The sequence below is a fragment of the Echeneis naucrates genome, chromosome 13 (assembly GCF_900963305.1).
Source record: "Echeneis naucrates chromosome 13, fEcheNa1.1, whole genome shotgun sequence".
Taxonomy (NCBI): domain Eukaryota; kingdom Metazoa; phylum Chordata; class Actinopteri; order Carangiformes; family Echeneidae; genus Echeneis; species Echeneis naucrates.
This window is the reverse complement of record NC_042523.1, coordinates 19,412,437-19,430,394: the sequence shown is the minus strand read 5'-3', so window position 1 is coordinate 19,430,394 and position 17,958 is coordinate 19,412,437. Positions and strand designations below refer to the sequence as shown.

The 17,958-nt window shown below is 40.5% G+C and overlaps 1 protein-coding gene across 1 annotated transcript in view; it reads left to right on the top strand.

The window, feature by feature from the left end:
- Positions 1-16,849, top strand: part of kirrel3b (kirre like nephrin family adhesion molecule 3b) — a 146,067-nt gene extending 129,218 nt beyond the window's left edge. Inside the window, exons 10-17 of the mRNA XM_029516668.1 lie at positions 410-536; positions 7,236-7,336; positions 10,088-10,286; positions 11,765-11,872; positions 12,454-12,537; positions 12,840-12,949; positions 13,680-13,766; positions 16,388-16,849. Of these exons, the coding sequence (XP_029372528.1) occupies positions 410-536; positions 7,236-7,336; positions 10,088-10,286; positions 11,765-11,872; positions 12,454-12,537; positions 12,840-12,949; positions 13,680-13,766; positions 16,388-16,849 (1,278 nt within the window). The remainder of the gene's footprint in view (positions 1-409; positions 537-7,235; positions 7,337-10,087; positions 10,287-11,764; positions 11,873-12,453; positions 12,538-12,839; positions 12,950-13,679; positions 13,767-16,387) is intronic.
- Positions 16,850-17,958: the final 1,109 nt, after the last annotated feature.

Below are 17,958 nucleotides of genomic sequence, written 5' to 3'. Positions count from 1 at the left end.
CTTATGTCGTAGCAGTGTGTTTTGAAATGTCCATTAAACCCAAGATTTTAAAGCCATTACAGTGCTAGCCTCTTGATGACCTTCTCTCACACGAGATCTGTTGATTTGTTCCACAAAGTCAGCCTCATTCCGCCTTTCCTTTTGTCAACATCAAAGGCCAAAGCCAACCCATTTACTCCACTGAGCCCAGACCCTAAATTGGATTTTAATAATTGAGGAGAGGTGCCCTTTAAGATATTAAATAGTCCATGGGCTGCCATGGTTCTGTCCCATGGCACTGCCTTGTTGCTTTCTCAAATGCAAAGATGTCTTTTCTGTTGTTGCCTTTGCTGATCTTTGGCTTTTCTTTCTTTTTCCTTTTTTCCTTCTTTCTTTCTTATTTCTATTTTTTGCCCATTTTTTGCTACAGGTTCTCAGCAACGAGAACCTCCTCACACTTAAATCTGTGAGACAGGAGGATGCTGGGAAATACGTGTGCCGTGCTGTGGTCGCACGTGTTGGAGCTGGTGAGAAGGAGGTTTCGCTCACTGTCAATGGTAAGCTGTGTTAGTGATAGGACTTCTACACAAATGGATTCAGATGTGCACACGCAAAGTTGTCAAATATGTACACATTCAAGTGTGAATCTTGCAGTTTGGGGTCAATGGCAGCGGGAAGAAAAGCCATTTGTCACCAAAGTCAGTATTCTTCCTCCTCTGTGGCTTATGAAAGCCTTTTACACACTGAATATGCTGCCTTATTTTTCTTCTGGAGTCTGTAGCTCTTTGTTGGAGGCACAGTTCATTTTTCCAGGCCGGTGCGACAACAAAACAACATGCTATTACAGACACACACATGAAGATTAATTTCCTAACAAATATAAAGTGATTACAACAGTCATCACTGAGGAATGTTCAAGCACAAAAATCAATAAATATGGACTTAATCTTTTCAGGTTGTGGTCACACATTTTATAAACAGGTGAAATGTACTTAAATGCTAATTATATTCTGCATGAGTCGCAGGGAAGCTGCCTTTTCTGTGGCACTGACTGACTAATGAATACCAGCCTTAGTGGGAGACCTGGCAACTCTCAAACAAATGACTTCATTATCAGTGCTTGATATTCAGGGAGCGTGCTCCAGTGCAGCAGAGGTTTTTCGTGGTGGGATTTACATGTCTCTTATTTTGCCCATGTCCATCTGAAAGAAACCCGGGCCAAAATCCTGCTCCCAAAAAAAAGGGGAGAGAAAACAGGCTTTAAGACGGTGGCAAGTTGACGCTGAGTTAAAATGCTGGCAGTGTCTCTTTGTAAATTTTGAAAGCTAACAAGAGACAAGTTTGGCTGTAAGCAACACTGGTGTTGATTTGAGGATGAAGATACATCAAGTGGCAAACAGTGTGTGTAAAGATTTTCTTTTCAAAAGCCAGACATTAGCTTTGCATATCAGAGAGAATGGGATACCAGTATTCCCTCTAGCACAAGATCTATGAATTGTAGTGAGCATTCTCCTTCTCAGCCAGGGATTCAGTCGAAATGGAGGCAGATGAGGCATAAGGCAAAATCATGACTAATTCAATTGTCTCCCTTCTGTTGATAGCAACATATACTGGCAAGCTTTCTGCAACCTTAATATGCAAACAGAATACATTATATCGAGTGTAACAATTCATTTTGATGCATCCTTTCTGTTCCTGTAACTATGGAGATCATATTGTTTTCAGAAGTGATGTCATGAATGAAAGGAGATGGATTGTTTTAATAAAGATTAGAACACCGCACAACTCTAGGAACACTGGGAAATGTACAACAAAGCTGAAATGGCATGTTTATTTAGTCTCTGCAGGTTTCATTCAAACAAGTTCTGGATGACTAGTATTCTATTCATTTTGTTTATATTCTTCCTCCCTTCTTTTGACTTTTGCACATCCCTGTCTGAATTGTTAAATGACATTCAAAGGCCTCCCCTCTCTTTACCCTTCTGAATAATTGAAATTCATCTCTTTTTCCAAATCACATGAGGAATCCTGAGTCATTTCTTACTTGGTCCTTGAGGCGAATCAGAATGTCAAACTTGTGAAAGTGCACACACTGCGGTTGAAGTGGCGTCGTGAAGACGGGGGCAGGGGCCTCTCTCCTGAGGTTTGTGGATTGTCCTATGCCCCTTTCTCAACTGCAGAAGTGAGCCCTTTACATCTTATCGGCCCATAAGCCCAACCTCAGTGGCCGTCAGCAAGACTCGATTGATTCTGACGTTGAATAACTGACATCACAGATCAGTGAGCTTTTTGGGGAGGATGACCATGATATAGGAACGTCCGGGATATGCTGTACATATTTAGAGTATTCGTGATGTGACGGTGTGTGCAGCAGATTCAGATTTTTCTTTGCTCTCTGTTTTCCCCGCAGGTGTCCCCCGACTCGTTAATGCCATAATTTAAATTACATGTGTTTATAATTTGTCACTCTGCTGTCTATTTCCTCTCTGCTGTTGTGTGTCACTGACTCCCACTGTGGCACACCACATAGACATGAGGATTCCTCCTTTCCCTGGGGAAGAATGTAATTTAATTATAATCAAACAGCTAGCAGGGGAGGCAGTTTGTTTTTAAGTCACTAATGGATACATATTGCTTACTCAAGTCAAACATTTTCAGAGTGGAAAGCTGCCCAGCATTTCATATGCATCATAATCATCAAGTGGCTGCATGTATTTAGGGTGGGGGGGACCCATGCATGTGATTATTTATACAGCATCCAAAATATATGGTTTGCTTTTTCCACAGTCATGCAGAAGTTGGATTGGACAGAAGTTATTTGACATGCTTTAACGGATTGAGCTAGAATATGCTAAATGGCTATATATTCATGTCATACTACATATTAATATCCATAAGCGTGACGAGATCGGTGAAGCCATTTTGTTTGTGAGCATGCTTGTGTTGGTTCGGGCTGTCGTCATTATCGCATAATCACGATAAATTATGGCCGTGATTAACGCTTTTTGGTTGTTGTTGTTTTTTTTTTCCTCGCATTAATCATATACTGCTATTTTGTCCCTCCACCACTCCCTTAACTTTCCATCTAGCCAGTGCTTCTTGGCGCTGCATACATTATGTGGGCGAGCGCCAACAATTTACCTTTTGTTCATCTTACTTCAAGCAGCTTGTGTAAAGTTAAAGTAAAATTAAAAATATTCCAGCCAATATACTGTGTTCCCTCGGGCCCATTACACTTCCTTTAATTTGAAACAAATCTAAAGTAAGTTCATAAAGTAATTTTCTTGAAATCCCTTTCAAGATGCATTGATGAGAGTTTTTACTTCGGCCCAAAATGTTCCATCCATCCTCAAATTTTCCAAAGGAAGGAATAATGACTCTTAATGTGGATTCATCACACATACATATAAGACAAATATGAAACAATGATTAAAAAAAAACATCTCCCGTCTATCTGTTCCAACAACAGACACTGAGAATGTACATTTTTTCAGTCATATGTTGGAATGGTGATTCATTATGATTAATCCACAGACACCCTGTGATGAATCAGATTAAAAATTTTAATCGTTTGACAGCTATAATGTTGGTATGAATGTCTTTGGGCAAAGCAATTTGTATAATATTTCACATATAGTGCTTGGGGAGCCAAGGGAGAGAAAACCCATTTCCACAGACTGGACAAGGGAGGGCAGGAGACTCGCCAAACCTCCCACAGAGGAGTGAGTCGTTATAGAGCTTTTTTGTGCCGTTGGACAGCCTTTATATACAGAGTTAATTAGTATTCCAGCCTATTTTAAAGTGACAATGACATGAGAAAGAAAAGCACAAATTAATGAAGGAGAAAAAATCTGTATTCCCAAGTTGCAGCACGTTTTATCTAGCCAGCTAATTTTTATCCCAGTAATATATGATCTGCAAGACTTTCTCAGAGACTTTGAACTTTCCCCATTATATGTACCTGCCACATGCAGTGTCTCAAGTCAGCCCAGACACTAATTTATTATGTGTTGGAAAATATCTTTAATATATTCCCTCACCATATATAAAAGTGGGATAGGCAATGAGGTTTTATACCCGCACGGTTCACTCATTAGTTTCGGTTTACAGGCTCATGTGACTGCTGGAGCACAGCAGCTCTGAGATCAGCCGCTCCAAGGTGACTTTAATGTGTCCAGGGAGGGCAAGATGGTCCAACAATCTTCTTGGTTCATACATTCAATTGGAAAAGAAGTTGAAAAATAAATAGCTGGCACATTAGCAGCCAACTCCCGCTGTTAATAATCAGTGTGTATTAATGCAGCTTGGATTTTCATCAGGTCAAATACCAAGAAACACATCGCACATTCCAACACATTCCAACAGAAGTTAACAGATTGGACCTTATATTTAACATGATAGATTGAAATTCTTCATGCATAGATAGTATCAAGGTTCTGCTTTTGTCAAGGTTTTCTTTTTTCTTGCGGCCTTGCATCTTTTATGAAAGTGCCATCTCTTTGTGTCGAGAACAGTCGAATCATCATTCCTGACATGAGGAATCCTGATTGAACTCATGCTTTCCTTCGTAACTGTTTGTTGAAAATGTATGCTCTATAATTAAGTGAAGTAGGGATCACGTTCCCTCCAGGCGAATGAGGTGAAGCTGTCAGGCTCTCCAGGGTTGTAAAATACACATTTCTACAGAAGTTAAACATGATGGCCACCTTCAATGGCCAATTAGAGGTGAGGATAAATTATTTGTCCTCATCCTCTCTGACTTGCTGTTGTTAAAATGACATCGTATAGCAGGAAGATTAAGGATCAGCGATTCCACACCTGTCATACAACATAAACTTGCAGTGTTGATAACAACTTCGTAACAAATTGTACATGATTGCACATTTCGGCTGTGTGAACACATTCAAAATATACAGACATCTCAAAAATCTCAGGCAACACTCTTATTCTATTTATCTGCATGAACAGATTTCCATTTCAAATGTCTTTGCAACTATCTGGCTACATATTTGCCTCTAAATATACATGAAATCGCGAAGCAGGGGTATTTCACAGATTCTGGTTGGCATTTCCAACATATGGACATGATATCTGTGCAGTGGATTCCCCCCTCCCAGTGGTGAACATGGCCACCAGTGACTATACAAGACATTTTTCTTCTGTCTCCGTTGCCCTCTGGCTGTTTTGTTGTGCTCTTTTATCACACAAAGAAACGGGAAGAAAAAGAGCTGTGTTGAGGTAGCAAGCAAATGTCAAGCTTTTTGTTCAAAACGGATACCTCTGTATATAAAGGAAATTGAAGCCCTATCCTTTTGACACCCACACCAATACTGTGTAATCACACCGCAACGTCCATTCACACCTCCTCAAATGAATGGGTGAAACATTGCACCCAACATTTTGATTACCTCCCTAGCTGCTAACATTCATGTTGTTGTGCCACCCTCTTTTCCTCCACAGACATCTTTGTGCTCTGATCACATAGTGCAATCGATTAAATACGTAGCCAGATACAAACTCACAAGCACCAATACGCTCTCCCAGGCGGAGCCGGTGAGATAAAACTATTTAATTATACTCCTCATTTGCAGCCTTGATCCATAAAATAGATCTTTCACAACCACTACCACTGGCCTTCTGTGCAGCCTTCAAGCAATTGATCTTATTTGTTGACATTTGGAGCTCATGCAAAGCACATACTTACATTTCATCTCCTAATCAAAAATTAAGGCACGCACATCACACGTGCACGGACATGTCCTAACATTAACTATATTCCACACATGTTGTACTGGTACATGTTGGCAAAGTAGTGAAAGACTGGAAACAGCTTTCAGCACATTTTTCATAAATTGTCTGTCGCGCTTATTCTGCAGCAGTAGCAGCCTTCCAGCATCTTCCAGTAGCATACCAAGACACCATCTGGCAAAGTCTCATTAAAATGCTAATTCATTTTAATAAGAGACAGGTAATAAACTGCAATTATGTATCGTCAGAGAGAGTGGGAGTTTGAGGGAAGTTGGCGGGGATGCGAGTTGTCTCACTAATCAAGAAGCTGCCTCACTTTGCCACCCCCTCAAACCCGGTTTCTTAACCTAAACCATCACAAGAGATGTGCTTAACGTTTGATTTTAACATAAAGGTCGGTCCACCTGCTAAAAAGAAAAAGAAAAAGGTGTAAACCTTTCCTGGTGCGATTTTTGTCCTTATGTTGGAAACAGCAAATTAAGAATGGAGAAAAAATGCTGCCTGAGTTTAACTTACTGTTAACGGACAAATGGAATAAAATTTCCAGATAATGTAAACCATTTCCTGTGCTTTGCTTTGCTGTCATTTTATTTTCACTGAGCTCTTCAGGACTAAAGGGAAAATACCCTCTAAAGACAGAACTGGGTCATGTGTGACATCTTGTCTTCATATTAGCACTGTCACCTGGCGTGAACAGCATCCAGAGCAGATGGCAGGCAGACCAGTCGTTTAGACTGAGCTGCCCTTGTCAGACGAGATCTTGTTGCCTGACCAAGGTTTAACACGTGGTGGGTGCAAGTCCGCACAGTCGCTGCAGCTCACATTAATTGGGTTAATCCTGATCAGTTTGTAATAATCATTTTTATCAGTCTTGGCTTTTGTGGAACCTGAACATCTTTAAGGAATTATTTAAGAGGTACTGTATGTTTCACAAATAAGACTGAATGTAATGTATATTGTCCGTTTGGGGTTGCTTGTTTATAAATAGCTGGGGCTCTGTGCAGTTACTCTCTGATTGGTTTATTGGTTTACAGACAGTCAATTGATTGAGGTGAAAGTGAAGCAGGTAAGTATGTATCTGCTCCTGATTAAACTCCAAAGAGCTCGTGCAGCACTTTTCTACCAGCGTTTATCTCAGTGGGAGAAATCAAACCAGCCATCTATCAACAATGTCTTGATCCACAATGAGGCCTGCACTTCCACTTAGGCCCCTCATTCAGTCCTGGCATGTCCTTGACTCGACTGTACCCAGGGATGAGGAATGTTCCCAACACACTGCAATACACTGCAATTTTCCCCAGGAGTCTCAAATTACTGAACACTTCAGGTGTTACTGCTCAGAACAGAAGAGCGATTACCACATAATGTACCACAAGAACTCAATTGAGCAGAATAGTCATATAACCTCACACTGAAAATGAATTTAATTATTCATGTTTCAATTTCTACGGCTCATCTTGAAACTTTTTATGATATTTTTTTTTTTTATTTTATTTTTTTCCCCTCAGGGCCACCGACTATCTCCAGCACGCAGACTCAGCAAGCTTTACATGGAGAAAAAGGACAAATCAAATGTTTTATCCGGAGCACACCTCCTCCAGACCGCATTGTAAGTATATTTAGACAATTCCATTTATTCAGATTTCATCTCTGTTTTCATTACGAGAACCTGGGAAATTATAATCCTAAATAGGTACTTTCATGGCTGTTTGGCATTTGAACAGTATAACAGCAACACAACGCCTGACTGATCTGTTTACCACACATGGACACATGTGGTACAGGTACAGGTACAAATGAATGCCTGAAGAATCTACTACCATTTTCTTTATCATTTGTTTTCATATGAAAGGGGGTGGGAGGGCATGAAGCTGCAGTTTGAACCCTTAATTTTTCATTTAATCCACACCTATACTCTGTTAGCACTGATCCCATTAAGATTTATGGACCTTATATAAACAACCCACTCTCTGAGCTCTCTTTACACTTATTATTAATTTGTGTGTGTTGTGTGTGCTAGTGTGTACGTGCTTGCTTATATGTGTGGTTAATTGCCATACTTTGTCATCTAATGTGTGTCTTTATTACACAGACGTCCAGCATTAACTAGCAACATAATTAATATCTGGTTTATTTGAGAGGCATACCTGTGGAGGCTCAGCTGCTCTGTCTTTATGGGTGGATCCCAAACAAAAGGGACAGTTCTACAACACACAACATTGTCAATCAATCTCAGGAGTAAGGATACAAAAAGGTTTTTAGTCTTTTGTAACAACATGAAAACACTTGCATCCCGACTGACCTTGTAACTGGGCTCCCTCTCTGGTATTCGAGGATTGACGTTAAAAGTGTTCTTTATTCTCTGACTACGATGTTGTCTTTCTCCTTCTGGCTCAAGTGTAATAAATTCTTTGTTCTGTTGTTAAAATTCTGCAAACATCAATCATATAATTTTCACCTTCTCACTCCTAATAAATCTAACTCAAAGATGCCTCAGAAAAAATTAAATGACATGCTACATTATCACTTCATGAATAAAATCCTAAAAGGAATCGTCGTTCACGCACATTTACGGTTATTTCTGTAAGTTTGTTCAGCTGTTATTTCAAATTAAACATTTTGCTTTTACCTTCGCTCTCTCAGAGAGACATCAAGCATTAATTCATTTAAAATATATTTGTATGGACACCTTTGGCAGAACATTCACGTCCATGAACAGCCCGTACAGTGTATCTAGTTATAGCTGTAACAGAATAATTCTTTCAATCTCATCAAGGTTCAATGATGGGAAATAGACATTTTGTCTCTCCAATGAATGAGACAAGCAGTTACATGATTAACTAAAGTGGTTCACAAAAATTATCACCAATTCCCATTTGAAATATTTCTGCAATATTGTCATTTGTCACCGTGTCATCAGTGTACAGTAAGAGAAAAGTATTCTGCCTCTCCAGAAAATTCAATTCATTAAAATCTAACTGAAGTTTCATTGTTAAAATTCAATCAGTTTTTTGTTGTTGTTGTTTTCTTTTCTTTTCTTTTTTGGTGTGTTTGTTTGGTTGTTGTTTTAATTTTTTTTTTGTTTTGTTTTGTTTTGTTTTTTTTATCATCCTAATGATTACATCTATTATAGCCTCAAAATAAGGTAGCTAAATAGAAGATATTTAATTCATGGAGGAAATTCAGGTATCAAGCAGTTCACACATAGATCACAAAATATCTATTGCCCAATCATCTCATACTAATCTAGTTCCCAGCAAGTGTTGCTCTATACATGGTTGCATGCGGTCTCTCAACAGCTAAATCCAAAAGCCAGTGTTACAAACACCGCTGTGAAAAGAGAGCTGCTTAGGTAGCATGCCGTTTGCAATTATCCTGCAGACATTAGTGCAATCTACAGATTCAAGGGATTTCTCAAACAACTGGCATTTTTTCAGAAGAAAAATGGAGGTGATAAAAACATTTTGAAGAAAAGAGAAAAACATAAAATAACGTGTTCTACCGTGCAGAACTGTGTTTTTTTCACACGTGTCCTTTGAAGAGCAGATTAACTACCATTCATGCACTTATAGAAGTAACTCCTACTGCCCTTTAACACTCAGGAAAAAAAAAAATCCACTTTTTATTCGAGGCCATTAATATAGAGTACCAGGCTCATGTCTTACTTAAACTTTCAACACCTAATCCACCGAAGATCATGTAGAAGACGTGATAAATGACCAGCGCAGCATCATCCATTTAAACACATTGCAGTGAACTAAACCCCAACTGGTCAACAGCAGATAGTTCTGTAGAGCACATGTGTGATGGCTTGGTCTCCTGTGACACTCGATTGGTGTTTGTCACTTGAGCTGCTGCAATAACAAGGGACAGCTGCTATCGGGGCGAAAGTTGCTGTCACCGCTGGACACAAAAGAAAGCTTGGAGGCAATAACTTTTAAAAATCACATGAAGAACCTGTAATCACAAAGTTTGGTTAATATTCAGTACTTATTAGTTTCATCATAAGAAGTGCACAAAATAGAATTTTCTCCTACTGATGGATCTAGATGAAAGGAGGCTCATCATGAGCATTACAACTTGTTTTCAGACGAACATAATGGGAGGTGACCACAATCGATTTTTTTTTTTTTTTTTTGCACCATTTTGACACAAGCTTCACGAAAATCCATGCAATAATTTTGGACATATTTCAGTATTCAACCTATTGAGTGACGGCCATTGTCACAGCATGGGCAAACTCTAAGAAAGCACTTTCTCAAAAAACATAAGGTACTTGGACAAGAGTCACATTTATTACCGTATTCCTTTGCAGCTCTATTGGTGATCAAAAACCTCTTTGCCCTCTCTCTGTTCTCAGGCTTGGTCCTGGAAGGAGACCGTGCTGGAGTCTGGAACATCCGGCCGATACACTGTGGAGACGGTCACCACCGAAGAAGGAGTAATCTCCACACTCACAATGAGTAATATTGTCCCAGCCGATTTCCAAACCATCTACAACTGCACAGCATGGAACAGCTTTGGCTCTGACACCGAGATCATACGCCTGAAGGAACAAGGTGGGAGCCAAGGTTCGACAGGTTCCAGCTTCCTCTTCTTTGAGTCACGTGACAGTGGTTATCCAGACAGTAGTACAGAATGTATGGTGTCAGACCTGCGCTGTTTGTCAGTGTAGTTGTGTCCGTCTGTATCAGCGTGTTTGTTTGAGAATGTGTGTTTATTTTTGGAGGGAAGTGGAATTGAATTTGATTATTAATTAACCCAAAAATCAGTGCCCACAAAAAATGGCACACACGATAATTTTTTTGCTTTGATATAACTTTTTTTTATCTATTTATTCATTAGAAATGAGAAATATGTTGTTCACAAGTGACATTTTATCAATTTGCAATTGCAGAATGCTAATTCATAATTACACAGCTTGACCCAAATTCTGAAGCTTTTGATGCACAGTTAATGTGATGATGACGCTGATAAATTACTTACAAATTAGTTTTCTGGGTTAACATGAAGTGCAGCTCCCTGCTAATTTGAATTGCTGACCATTGGCAAAGACTGCTTCAGTGTCTCCTCTTTTCTTTTTTTTTTCATGCAGAAAAAATAAATAAAAGTGAAACATTTCTTCTGTTTTAAAAATGAACACCTTTTAGCTGTTGACCTTTCCCCCTCTGCCTTGGGGGAAGCTGTGTTTTCTATCCACTTAACATAAATGATAAATTATAAGCTGCTTATGTGAAAGTGACATTGATCAATGAAGACATTAAACAAGCTGTAATGGTGTAGGAAGAGCACTTGGTTGTTGGGCATTTGTTTAAAAAGCGAGAAGGTCACAAATGTGGGCTGGTAGCTCAGGTCCTCATTAAACCACACTTTAATGAGGACTTTTAATGTCGGAGCAGCATATAGATGCATGCCTGCAGGTTTAATCTTTTCCGAGTCACAGATGCACTGTAACATCCTTGCAGAAACACACAAACACGATTATGCTTAGAGGAATGCACAGAGTCTTGCACTCCTCTCAGTGAAAATAAAAGCCTTCAGTGAAATGCTTCTATTTGCCTAAATGAGTGTAAATAAAAAGTTATTAGACAGTGGGATAATGAGATTATATTAGACGGAAAATGTTTACCCGGCACAGATAACAAAAGATTTGGTAATTCGTTTTTGTTGGATTTCTAGTTAGTTGGACATGGAGCACAGAAGTTGTGGTTCTGTGCCTGTATATTTTTATTGCCCAGCCTTGTGCCTGAGGGATAATGCACAAGTCACTTAGAGGGATAAAGTATAGCATAGCTCCCCTTATTTCCTGATTGTTAGAGGGACTCAGAAGACGGAGAGATGAGGGAACTTGCTGCATGTGTGTGTGTGTTTGTGTGTTTGTGTAAATGTGTGTTCAGTGGAAAGGGGGCCTTTACATTTTGACTGTCCTATTGTGTGCTGTCTGCATTGAACTCATAGTTTTTGGCCTGGCCATGTATTTGAGATTATTTGCGGTATGTTATTGTAGATGGACATTTCTATTTGTTGCTCTTTGCAGAGTCTCTCCCGGTAGCGGTGATCATCGGCATTGCTGTGGGAGCTTTTGTGGCCCTAATCGTCCTCATGGGCACCATTGGAGCATTTTGTTGCACCCGATCCCAGAGAAGTAATTTTCCTTTTCTCTTTCACATCTATTGAAGCATGCATGTAACTACTGCATTGCCCCCAAGCACACTGAAACATGTCCATCTCTTCAATTGTGGATATTGTTTAGTTTAGAACAAATAGAGGAGAAATATATGCATGGGAAGTCAAGTAATCTTGGCTGTCTGCAAAATTGACTCGGGCTCTATTAAATGTGGGGCATCTATTTTTTTTCTTTTTATTATTATTTTTTTTATTTTTAAAGGATGACAAGACATTGGCAGCACTTTCAAGATGTCTGTCACAAGATAAATTGCTGGAACGTGGTGTCAAACGTAATACAACATGAAATCACTGAAATGGTGAGGAGCTCAGATGGACATCTTTCTGTGGTGCAGAGATTTTGATAAGGTTTCATTTCATGCAATCTCAATCTGGCTGCATTCGCTTTTGAGGCTATTTACGGTACATCCTGCGCTATGTTCACTGCCACCCACCCGTGTACCATGTGACTCTGGTTAGAGACAGTCAGCCGCTGCCTCTTTCCAAGAGCCAATTTGTGCTATTGGTCCCTTCAGCATGTCTATTGTCTGTATACTACAGAGGAAGCGCACCTGGTTATGCCCTCACTGCCCGTCTCCATCTGTGCTCACCAGAGAGAACTTGCAAGCAAAATTAAGACAGAAAGTAAGACTTTGTTCTATGACAGTATCATCAGCATTGTCCCCGCCAGAATGAGCCGCTGTGAAAGGCTGTGTGAGATTGCATATGTATGCAGAAAAAGATAATCTTGTGTTGGCAGGAAACAAATTATTAATAATGCTTTGTATTGTTTTTGGGAAATGAGGGAGCTCTCACAAACCAAACCCAGGGATCTTTGCTAAATTCTCTACTACAGCGAACGGCACTGGGGGAAATTATAGTGTCAACGAATACATAATGGTGTTTACCCAGCTTATTGAGATATATGTGTCATCTGTTTCTGCCAGATCTGAAAGGAGTCGTGTCGGCAAAAAATGACATCCGGGTGGAAATTGTACACAAAGATCACAATGCGGCACGAGAAAATGAAGAACACACCTCCATGAAACAACTGATGGTGAGTGTGAGTGTCACAGAATACTACTTTCCCCTTCTTTGTTTTATTCAGAAATAAACTCTTTTTTTTTATGTATTTTTACATGTTTTGTCAAGATGACAGTAACATAATGAATGCATTGCTATTTGATTTGTTGTTTCCTTGGGACCACATTATTTTTTGAGTAATGGAAGAACAGAATGGAATAAAGATTGTACATATGTGCTGCAGTCAAAGCGGAGGGGCTATATTTATCAATTTGATGGTAGGAGACCAATGAACAGAACAGACCCCAATGCATTGTGACTATGGAGATGCTTATGCATGGAGGGTAATCCTACAGTGGGTGTACTTGTGTATCTGCATACCCTCTAGACACACAAAGACCTGTTTCCTCTTTGGAACTGTACCAGTGTTTTGGTTTTCATGCAATTGCTTCAGGGCTGGGCTATTTGTAGTCTGAGGTTTTGGATTAGATTTTCTTTCAGAAATATTTAATACAGTGAAATACTTGTGTGTTAGTGCAGGCGAATGAGTTAAGCTACCTTGCAAATCTACATTTTGTCAATATAAATAAAAGATATTTTAAGATACATTATTAATGTTCCCTGCCAGCCCTAAATGAAGGTGATACACGTCAAACTGATATTTAAAAAGAAGAGAAATAAAAAGATAAATTCTTAAGTCTCAAAATGTCTTTTTACTTGAATGGAATTTACTCCTGCTAATACTCGGCTGGATTTCTGTTCAGGTTGAAAGAGGAGAGTTCCAGCAGGAGTCTGTTCTCAAACAGCTGGAGGTATTACAAGAAGAAGAGAAGGAGTATCAACACATTAAGGTGAGGCCGATGAGGGACTGGCCACTGGTCAAATCCTGGTGTGCTGCCATGTCTGTTGGCTGGTGGGCCATCAAAAATTGTAATCATTCCTATGTGTCACTTTAATGCTCCCTATCTCTGTGCCTTTTGTTTGGGGTGCGCATAAGAGACTCTGTGTTTTCCAGGTCAGCGCTCAACAACCCAGCCCAAGCCAGCAGACTCGTCTGGCACTGAATGTCTTTCCCAGTACACACCTGGGTACAGATCGTGAAACAATGACAGTATGAAGGCGTGATTACAACAGAAAGAGAGCAAAAGGTGGTGGAGGTGCAGGAAGAGAGAACACCTTTGGGGCAGAGGGGGGATTTCAACTCTGGCACAGGAATAGCTGAAAAGCATTAATCTTTCTTTTGCTGCACAAGATTTTCTGGGGACAAGACCTCAGGCAAAATGGCTCCTGTTAGAGGTCTGGTTTTATTAATTAGTCTCACCAACTGTGGCTCAAAAAAATCTGAGGCTGGTTGCTGAACTTACTAAACACTCTGCTCTGGGTTCAGTATGAGTAGTTTGTAGTTAAGTAAGTGTACTGATTTAGCTGTCAGTGGGATTTCAAATATCGTTCAGTTTGGAATGTACTAAACATTTCACATACACAAATGGCATATCAAAACCTCTTAGGCTTGGAGCAAAATTGTGTCCAATCTATTTAGCTGGATTGCTGTTTGCAAACTGTGTGTAATGAAAAAGTCATACAGCTTTAATATGATATTCTTCAATCGCCAAACTTTTAAACTCGTGCCTTCTTCCCCTCTTCGGTATTACAGCTGACTTGAAATAGTTCTCAAAAGAAATGAAAACAAGAGCACAATGGATATTACGAGTTTTCCATTGAAAATAAGTGCTAGTCTTTGATTCCTGAAGAATTAGGTTTGCGCTTTGGGGAAACTGTTAATATCAGTGATGTAACATTTACAGCCTTTGACACGGTGAAGCTCAAACCACATAATGTCCGCTGTTTGATCAATGACGACCACTCTAAAATGTCTTTGATATAAATAGTCTTGCTCCCTAATGCCTGTCCAGCCTACATGGAGGCTGCTTCTTCACGTATGAAAAAGATTTAAATGTCCCTTTTGTCAAATCCAGCCGAACGTCTCTTGCTCAGTGAATGCAATAAAACTGACTTCAGTGCTGTTTGGGGCTGTTGACCTATTTGCATGGCGCTGAATTGATCAGGCTGTAAAGATGAGGCACCTCGCTTTCATTTTACCTGAAAGCACCTCACCACTTGTAACTGTTAGCTCAATAAATGGCCCACCCCGTAACTGGGAGATTTTCCAGAATGTCCAGGTTCTCTAAAAGCCCCTCTCACTTTGTGATGAGATAACTTCTGTGAAAGGATGCCCCACCTTCCCTTTCCCTTCTGCTGTTGTAAGACCAGTAAAGTTGCCTTGAAAACGAAATCCTGTTTTGCAGCTTTTTCATTCACATGAATCAATAAAACATAGAAAACCTTTGCCTCACACCAATAATAGTTCACTATTTTGAAATTGATCAGTCACAGTTAGAAAAGACTCAACAGTGTGCGTTAACTAATAGTTGAATATCAGAAATACGTTGTACCGTGTCAACAGTTTGCTGAGACAGTACAAGCAAGGGGATATTTTTAGTGTCCGCTCAGACTCTGCTGCACGCTGGAGCTCACCGGTGCCTCAGAAAAAACATTCTGTCCCTTTCGTTTGTCCTCTTGTCCAAACGAATGTTGGCATTGGCTCCCTGGAGTGTTGCTGTGTTGTGTTTTACTTGCTTACCTGCACCCCTGCATCCCCTTGAGCTGGATTTTTTTTATTTTTTTATTTTTTGGGTAGTTAATGACAGCATGCATGAGGGGAGAGCAGCAGGAGGATGGTTAAGGGCTGAAAAAACAGACAAAGGCCAGACGCAAACAATCTCCCTGTCTGCTCTCTGATAATGACAAGCATAACGAGGATCCTCTCAGGTTGTCTCTCTCATTTCCCCATTATGAGCATTTTCCTGATGGGATTTGCCACCATTCTTACTATGGTTGACATTCACATCCATTCACACAGGGTAATGAAAAAACACACAAACACGCACTCTCACACACACACACACATGCCCCGTAAGTGGACCCTTAGCAACAGCACAGTGCTTGCAGTGGCACCGTTATAGCCTCCGAAGCCAGCTCAGTGCATACATGAAATAACAGACACTACAACCCGTCGAGGTCCAATTAAGGCTGGTATGTGAGTAAACTTTGTAACGACACAAAGGATGCCAAACTATGAATCATCAAGGCCCAGTTAATTAGAGAAACATGATTTTTAAGGTTAGCATGGGGGCTACCTAAATCCTTGCACTTAGATTCGATGCTGTTTTTCATTTTTCTTTTGATGTACATGGCAGCCTGTTTCCCTATTTATTCAGCATATTGAATAGTAATTACTTCCAGTTTGACCTTGGCTTCCTGGAGCTTCAGACTAGAAGCTGAATGCATACAGAGAAAAGGATGTTTTCCTTTTTCCTATCTGAATTTTTTATACCATATAGATAGATAAAATACAATTGTACAACAATAATACTAATAATCTCCCCTTTTTTTTTTTCTTTTTTTTCAATAGGACCCCACAAATGGTTATTACAGTGTTAACACCTTCAAGGAGCATCACACGCCTACCATGGCGGGAAATCAGTCCACTGAGGTGCGGAACCCGACCAACACAGGTACCCTGGGAAAGCAGCGAGTACCGACGGGCATGTCCTTCACCAACATCTACTCCACTCTGGGGGCAGGACCCAATCGCCTGTATGACTACAGCCAACGCTTCGTGCTGGGCATGGGCAGCAGCTCCATTGAGCTATGTGAGCGGGAGTTCCAGCGCGGCTCGCTCAGCGATTCCAGCTCCTTTATCGACACACAGTGTGACAGCAGTGTCAGCAGCTACAGTAAACCGGATGGCTACGTGCAGTTCGACAAAGACAGCAAGGCGTCAGCCTCTTCCTCCTCCCACTATTCCCAGTCCTCCTCACAGAACTCTGACCTCACACGGCCTCTCCAGAAGCGCATGCAGACCCACGTCTGACCACCAGAGAGGGAGGGTGTTTGAACGGGGAGTAACAAGCGGCCAGGATTGTAAAAGTAAAAGAATCAGTTCGTAGGAGCTCTTGAGATAACGGTCACTGTGTGTTTCCTCTGGATAGCTGGAGAAGCTGGAGCTGGCTTTAATGCACCACGTGACTTGGCTAGACTTCTCAATATCCCAAAAAGTGGATCAAGAAGCCTTATAGTCCTCATGTTTACTCTAACTCATCAACCACCTCCTTCTTTAAGACCATAATAAGATTGTGCCACAGAGAGATCATTTGCCAACATGGAGAAAAAACAAGTTTGGAAGCTGAACATTCAGTTCTTGGTTTTTACAATGACTTTGGAGGCAGGAATACAAGGCTTTGGTGTGACAATCATTTCTCCTGGCGACGACCATTTCTCTGCCTTTGAAGATTGTCATTCAGAAAAACTGAGATTGCTGTAACAACTGTTGAAGTACTCAACACGGACAGCGTGATAATGAGGATAAGCCAATGTCCTGCTGCTCTCCTGTACTTTGAAGCACAAAAACTAATGTGCACATTTTTTCTTTGTTAAAACAATAACAACCCCCACGCCCACCCCCTTCAAACACTGTATTTGAAGCCTGGCTTGTTGAAACTCGTCTCCTGTGTAGGTGGAAGAAAACTTTCTCCTTGTGCCCACAGACGTCTCAAGCATTGAAAAGAATGGCTGTTTTTCTCTGCGCAGCTGTATCTGGGCCACAGAGCTGAGCAGATAAAGAGGAGCTGAGATCTCATTTTAAATCCCTGAGTCATTATTTTACTTTGACAGTCTGCGATAAAAGAATATCAGTGTATATATGTGACTGCAATTTCTTTTCTAGCATCTAATTTCTGACTCTGATTTCCCTCATGGAAGACTCTAAATGAGACAAGAGCGCCTCTTCTTTTCCATATCATCTTTGCCTTGAGGGTCTGTTTGAACTGCGTCAATACAAACTTTGACTAAGGGAGATAGATACGCACTATCAGCTCCTCTGTTGATGGGGAGCTGCATCTTCCATGCCGTTAACGCACCAAATCCAACACGGAGGCATCCGGCAGGAAAGCGCACAAAACTGCTACATGTGTTACTCCTGCC